At 62.3% G+C, this 7,318-nt stretch overlaps 1 protein-coding gene across 1 annotated transcript; it reads right to left on the bottom strand.

Moving 5' to 3' along the window:
• Positions 1 to 201: 201 nt before the first annotated feature.
• On the bottom strand, positions 202 to 6,500 carry ZBTB42 (zinc finger and BTB domain containing 42). The gene is made up of 2 exons (XM_039462900.2): positions 6,338 to 6,500; positions 202 to 5,867 (listed from the first exon to the last, which is right to left on the bottom strand). The coding sequence occupies exon 2, from the start codon at positions 5,848 to 5,850 to the stop codon at positions 4,570 to 4,572; it is 1,281 nt and encodes a 426-aa protein (XP_039318834.1). The 5' UTR covers positions 5,851 to 5,867; positions 6,338 to 6,500; the 3' UTR covers positions 202 to 4,569.
• Positions 6,501 to 7,318: the final 818 nt, after the last annotated feature.

Genomic DNA, 7,318 nt, shown 5'->3' with positions numbered 1-7,318 from the left:
TGATGGTGATGGAGGTGATGGTGGATGTGAGGGTGATGGTAGAGGTGGAGGTAATGGATGTAGTGGAAATGATGCTGGAGGTGGAGGCGATGGTGGAGGTGGAGGAGTTAGTGATGGTGCTAGTGGACGTGGAGGTGATGGTGATGGAAGAGGTAGTGGAAGTGAAGGTGATGGTGGTGATGCTGGTGGAAGTGGAGGTGATGTGATGGTGGAGGTGATACTGATGGTAGAGGCGACAGTTGTGTTTCCATGGGGCGGGGTGGTGATGATGACCATGATGACAGTGTGGGATGTGCTCAGTGAAGATGGGACTGAGGCGGGGAGGAGAGAAGTCATAGAAGACTAGGGCAGAGAGGTCTTGGGGGCTTGGAGTTCACTCCCGAGAGCTGGGACAGCAGGGGTTGGAGCCATACCTGCACCGGCTTTGTCGTCAGGGTCCCCAGGGGTGTCTGTGGAGTGGAGCCCCCACACTGGGAAGGACTCAGTGTCATTTAGGAACACTGGGAAGAGGTAAGACCAGGTGTGTTGGGAAGTGGCAGGAGCTGGGGAGGTGGAGGGAGGGAGGGGCCAAAGCTGCCGACTCTCCTGCTTCCTACTTGCAAGGCAGCTTCCCCAGGGTGGCGTCCACGCACCTGGGCTGACGTGACTGGGCCTCTGTTGGGGGCTGGCCCGTGCCTGGTGCCTGTGTTCATATTGTCCACTCGAAGGCTCCTGAGAGTTCACCCTTCCTGGGGAGCCTGCTGGGATTCCTTCTCCACAGAGTCTAACCCTCTCCTTCCCTCTGGCCTCGTCCTTGCTGCCCCAACTTGCCACTGTGCCTCTGACAGCGTTGAGGCCCTGTGCCCAGCACTGTGAGCAGACAGCTTGAGGTACCTGGAGTTTGTGGAAGAAGTCCTGGATTTGCCACCAACTGGCTCTGGGACCGTGGGCAGTACTGGTCCCTTCCATGTGCCTCAGTTTACCATCCAGCCAAGGAAGCCAGCTGGATGGCCTTCAAGTAGGGTGCCAGGAGTCCCACTCTGGTCAGGAGTGGAACTGAAAGCTTTGGCAACAGCTCCAGCAGTCAGCTGAGTTGTAAGCACAGTGTGGCAGAGCTGGGCAGGCCGGAGGGGCCCCAGGAAGCCCCACGCCCCCTAGGAGACAGCAGACCATCCTCCTTTCCTGCCTGGTTGGCATAGAAACAGCCTCCTCCTCTGGGCTGAGAAGGCCTGGGCTGAGTCATGGGCCCAACTGGGAACATGACAAGGCCTCCCTGCAGGACAGGGCCCTGGGCCAGGCTCAGCAGGAGGCAGGGTGGACACAGAAGGGGTAGGGGAGGAGCCAGCACCACCTCCCAGAAGGAAGGATCCACATTTGGGGTCAGGACTGGGAAAATGGCAGGAGCTGGCCCAGGAGTGGAGGCCCTTGCATACCAGTGCAGCCTGACCTTGGGGACCCTTTGGCCAGCACCGTCCCAACCCTGTCCTGGGCCTGGGGGTTACCCTGGCTCTTCTCAAGCCAAGGTGGCACTTTGTTGAAGCTTATAGCATATGTGGAGGCCCTGCCCCAGCTGGCCTGGAAAAGAAGGCTGTGCTCCCTCCAGGGGGAGGCTCAGGGCTGATGACCCCCTGCAGGGCCTCCAGAGGGAGCGGGGCAGAGGAGGAGGAGTGGCACTGCCCACCCCAGCCTCATCAGCCCAGAGCCCAGCCCAGCCTGCCACAAGGCTCTAGAAATTGCTGTACCTTCTCCCACCCACAGGAGGCCATGGGCGTAGGGTGGTGGGGAGGGCCACGGCATCCCAGGCTCTCAGCTTTCCTCCAGGGTCCAGCCTCCTTCCCCAGGGCAAGAAGTCACTCTGGCTTCCCCTGCCAAGCTAGCCTGTGTCCTGTGCCTCCCTGGACCCGCTCCCCCAAATGCTGGCAGTCAGGGACAAACCTGGAGAAAGGGAGGGTGCCACCTGCCCTCAGCCCTGTCCCAGTCTCCCCCACCCAGCAGCATGAGCATGTGGTGGCACCTGGGAGTCCCCATCCGTCCCCAGGAATAGTCATTGCCATTTCCACCAGAGGTGGGCTTTATTACTGTCACCATGACCTGAAAAGAGGAAGACAGCACCAATTCCCACACCTCCTAGGCGCTGTGCACCAACAATTGTCTTCCAGGATTAGCCTGGAGCTGTCCCCACCCGCAGGGCCAGAGCACCCACAGGTGCTGGGCTGACCCAGGAGACTCCCTACTGCTGACTCCGCTTGCCTTGCATCTACATAGGCCTCTACTACTCTTCCACACAATTAGTGTCTTAAATATATGTACATGTATATATTTCGTCCCAACTGTCAGTTAAAATAAAACCGACCACTTCTTACAGTCTCTTCACAGTAGCTGTGCAGAAGACAACAAATCCAGTGTTGATAGAGAGCTCAGGGCAGGCTGCCCACCCAGCAAAGGGAAGTCCTTCCCCCATGGAAACCACTGGGGGGACCAGTGCCTCAGCCACACCTCTGTGCTTGGGCGGCAGTGTGGCTGCCCATCTGCGGGGCACCGGCTTGGTTTGGGCCTTGCCATATGCTAGACACACACACACACACACACACACACACACACACACACACACGATTATGGAGCACATCACATTGAACTCTTGCAGAGGTGGGGCTGGGGCCCAGGACAATCAGAAGCAGGGCCCCACCCCCACCTGTCTCAAGACCAAAGCCATCCAGGGCATCTGAGGCTGGGACATCACCCAGAGGTGCTGGGCTCCCAGGCTGGCACCCAGCATACCAGGAGCCCAGGGCAAGTGGGAGATGCGCTGGGGGTGGTCATTCACTCCAGACCAGGCTGACGAATAAATATGACATCCAGTGTTGTCAGGAGAAGAGAAAAAAGGTAGACTTGGCTGGACTCTGTCATCAAGGCCGTTGCCGGTCAGAGGAAACAGCCCAGGTGGTCTCCAGGCATCCATGTGACTCTGCACCTGCTGACCCCCAGAGGCCAGTGAGGTTCTGGTGGCAAGATCTGCTTCGTGATTAGGTGGGCAAAGCAGGGCACGACCTGAACCAGTGACATGTACAAGGGGGTACAAGGGGCGTGGTCCTCACATTCTACTCATGATTGGAGCATTAGCCTCCCAAGGCTGCGGATGGAGGCTGGGGTGCTGTGACTCCCACTCCTCGCCTGCCCTTACCCCTGCTGCCATGGCCACTTTCACCCACACCTCACCCAGGAAAAGGCCCACAAACCCCGCTCCTGGCAAACAGGGCAACCTTTGGCCCCTTCTCAGTCAGTGCATGGCAGTGCCCACAGCTCCAGGGAGACCCCTAGCGGGTAGAGTGACCTTCAAAGTGAGGCCCACAGTGGCCCAGGCCCCACTCTGGGGATGCCCAGAGACTTCGTAGACCTGCACTCAAGCAGGGAAGCACGTGGCTGGGCAGCCACCAGCAGACATCTGGACACCTCGGGAGGCTCCTTCTGGGTCTCGAATCCAGTTCTTGGCGGGGTGCCGTGGCTCACACCTATAATCCCAGCACGTTGGGAGGTGGAGGCGGACGGATCACCTGAAGTCAGGAGTTTGAGACCAACCTGACCAACATGGAGAAACCTCGCCTCTACTAAAAATACAAAATTAGCTGGGCATGGTGGTGCGTGCCTGTAATCCCAGCTACATGGGAGGGTGAGGTAGGAGAATCACTTGAACTCGGGAGGTGAAGTTGCAGTGAGCCAAGATTGGGCTATTGCACTCCAGCCTGGGAAACAAGACCAAAACTCCATATCAAAAAAAAAAAAAAAAAAAAAAAAAAAAAAGAAAAGAAAAGAAAAAGAAAAAAAGAAAAAAGGAGGAAAGAAAAAGCAAAAAGAATCCAGTTCCAAATTCCCACTCTCTGACCAAAGTTACAGCATAGTCATGACTGCACGCTCCCATGGACTCACGTCCCACCCGAGAGATAATGACGCCAAAGCCACTCAGCTTCTAGCTGGCTACCCCTGCTGCCTTAGGATCCCTGCTGGGGCTGCACCCCACCCCCCAGACACCAGCTGTGCCCAGATGGCCCCTGCTGGCACTCAGTGTGCCCCAGGCCTTCCTGGCAGGGGTTCCTGCTGCTGCCCCCCAGGAGTGTCCTGTTTCCTCCCAGCACCCCATCAGGACACACACCAACTTTTCTGACATGTGAATAATTCACCTAGTGAGGGGCCAGGCTCAAGAAGACCTCCCGAAGCCTGCCAGAGAGGTGATCAGGAAAGTCCCAGATGGGAGGTGGATGTGTCATCTCACACGGAGAAACCAGGGCAGGGCCATGTGCTGGCTGGACACCCCACAGAACTTGGCTGGAGGGGACGGGAGAGGAAGCCTGGGGGCTGGAATGAGCTGGGCAGTGAGGGCGAAGGACAGGCAAGGTGGGAGGAGGGCTGCCCAAGTCACCCGAGTCTAAGGCCAAGTTCCAGGAGGTGGCAGCATGCTCTCTGCCAGGCGGGTTGAGCCATCCAGCCTGAGCTGGGACTTCCACCTGGCCAGGCTTCACACCCCATGCTGTTGTCCCACCTGGGAGGGCCCCATCCCTTCCCTTCCACCGCACCCTCAGGATCCGCAGGGAGGCATCACACCAGAAGGGACTTGATGAAGCCACAGTGAAACTTGCGGACGTGGCGGTACAGGTCCCCAGACTGCGTGAACCGGCGCTCACACCACCGGCAGGCATGCGGCTTCTCGCGAGTGTGCACCACGGCGTGCCGGCTCAGGTTGTGGGAATACTGAAAACTTTTGCCACACTGCACACACGTGTAGGGCTTCTCACCCGAGTGTGTCCGCTCATGCCTCTTCAGCGTGTATGTGCACGAGAAGGTCTTCCCGCAGAGCGGGCAGGTGGGTGCCGTGCCGTCCGGGGAGAGCCGGGTTCGTGTGCTGTCCCGCTCACGGAAGTGGGCGCTGAGGTGCAGCTGCAGCGTGTGGGAGCTGGGGAACAGCTTGCTGCACAGCGGGCAGATGCAGAGGGGCCCGCCAGGCCCCAGCTCGTCCTCACTTGCCACCCGCCCTGCATGCAGCTCCAGCTCCAGCTCCAGCTCCCGGCTGCCCTCCCCGCTGACAGGTAGCGGCCGCAAGCCCACCACCAGGTCCTTGGCTGCAGGAACAGGAGGTGGCTTCGGGGGGCTGTGGGGGCTCCTAGAGCTGCTCCTGTCTTCCTGTTCAGACAGTGAGTCCCGCTCATCCTTCACCAGTGGCTGGACCCCTGGTTGCATCCGGCCGCAGAGGGGTGCCGGGAAGATGCAGGGTGGGTGGACCCGCTCCTGCCTTGGGCCAGGCTTCAGTGACAGGTCCAGGGCCTGGTCTGACTCTTCTGGGACCTGGCAGGAAGGAGGCCCAGATGCTCGAGGAGGGAGGGCAGCCTTGACCCCAAATGGGGGGAGCTTGGCCTTCTGGGCAGCTGGGCAGAGGTCAGTGGTCCAGACAGGCCAGGTGCACGGTGGCTGAGCACGCTCTGCCCCAGGGGCAGGGTTCCCCGGGTCCAGCCTTCGGTCCTTCTCCCGGAGCCTGCCCTTGCAGACCTTGACGATGTCATACATGTGCAGGTAGCTGGCGGCCGCCAGGACGTCCTCGACAGGCAGGCTGCGCAGGTCCAGGCGGCCCTCGTACATGAAGTCCAGTAGGCGGCCGAAGGCGGGCGCCGTGACGATGTCGCCGTTAAGCCGCACCGTGTCGCGACTGCCCGCGGGCCGATCCCTGTAGAAGAGATGGAAGTAGACGCTGCACGCGGCCAGCACGGCACGGTGGGCCGGGAAGCGCGCGTCGCCCACCAGCACGGTGCAATCGCACAGGAAGCCCAGCTCGCGCTGCTGCCTCAGGCGGCCCAGCAGCCGTCCGCCGTGCTCGGGGAACTCCATGCCGCCGCCGTCATCACCTGGGCACAAATGGGAACGCCTGTCAGCGCGCCTGGAGACGCCCGCGGAGCACCCTTCCCGGCGGCAGGCAGCGCGGGAGTGACGCGCCAACCGCCGGTCCAGAGCCGCCGCGGGCACCTGCCCCGAGCAGGAAAAACTCGATCGAAAGTAAACAGTAGCGGCTCCGACGCGGGGGCGGGTCCCGGGACTCGGGCGCAGGGACGTGAGAGGCGCAAACCTGCGCGCGTCCCCGCCCGGGCGCTCCTGAACTTCACTCCCGGGCGGCCGCCCGCCCGCTCCCGGCGTCCCTGACGCCCCGGTGGCTGCGCCTCCGCCGCCCGCCCCGCGCCTCCGCACCTCCGCGCCGCCTCCAGCTGCCGCCCGGCCCACCAGCTGCCGCCGCCGCCGGCCCCATTTATGGCAGCGCGGCCGCGGGGAGCGGGCCGGCGGGCGGGGCGGGCGGAGCCGGGAGCCCGCCCCCCGCGCTCACCTCCGCCACCCCGAGCTCTTCTCCGGTCGCCGCCCGGCCGCGCGCCCTCCCCAGTGCGGCCCCGGCGCGCGTGGAGCTGCGGGTGGCGCGCCCCGGCCGCGAGGGCGCGGGGACGGGGAGGGCGCCGGGCGGGGCGCGCTCCAACTTGGCTGGCCCAGCGCCGCCCGCCGCTCGCCCCGCCCCGGAGAGAGCGAAACTCGGAGCTGGGGCCGGAGGAGGCGGGCCGAGCGACTTCCCGGAGCGGCGGAACCGCTGAGGTCACCCTCGCCCCGCTCCCCTGTCTGCCCCACCCGGCCGGGCACCGCGCGCAGCCAGCGGGGGCGTTAGGGTAAAAGGGGGGTTAAGGGCACTGCGCGGGGGCTGGGGGTCTCTCGCGATACTTGCCTAGTTGGCCTGGGTCCCCCACCTCCCAGCCTCTCCCGGCATGGGGTCCTTACTGCGCCTGTCTGCAAAGGAAACACTTTCGAGGGTCCGCTTCAATCCCGGCCCTTGTTGGGCAGTCAACCCAGGGCACACCCGGGACCCCGGCCTCCCGCCACCTCGCAGGGCGCCGGCCTTGGGATGGGGTTAGAGGGTGCGTGGATGGCGACTCGTTCATTTCACAAAGATGACACTTCCTTCTTCCTTGAAAGCCTCCTTTTGAATTTAATTCATCTGGGACCCTCTTCTAAACATTCAAACAGGATCTCGATCCTGAATCGGGGACTTCCACCCTCTCCACAGACCCAGCCCAGCGTCTATGGGGCACCCAGCGCAGAGAGGCACGGAAAGCGGGCACCTCCCAGCAGACATGGTGGGATGGGGGGCAAATGCCATAGCGGAGGGAGTGGGAAGCCCTCCGGAGCCCAGGGCAGGCAGGAACGAGTTCAAACAGGAGACTCGGGCCAGGGGCTGGCATGGAAGTGGGGTAGGGAAGAGTGGAGAGGAGTGTTCCAGGGCAAAGAAGCATTGAAACCACCTGAGGGGGACATCTGGTTCTGG

The sequence above is a fragment of the Saimiri boliviensis genome, chromosome 2 (assembly GCF_048565385.1).
Source record: "Saimiri boliviensis isolate mSaiBol1 chromosome 2, mSaiBol1.pri, whole genome shotgun sequence".
Taxonomy (NCBI): domain Eukaryota; kingdom Metazoa; phylum Chordata; class Mammalia; order Primates; family Cebidae; genus Saimiri; species Saimiri boliviensis.
The sequence above is the reverse complement of the archived record's forward strand: the minus strand, read 5'-3'. Positions and strand labels throughout refer to the sequence as shown.

Coding starts and splice junctions, on each gene's coding strand:
- ZBTB42 (XM_039462900.2), bottom strand. CDS start 5,850: ATGGAGTTCCCCGAGCACGGCGGACGGCTGCTGGGCCGCCTGAGGCAG.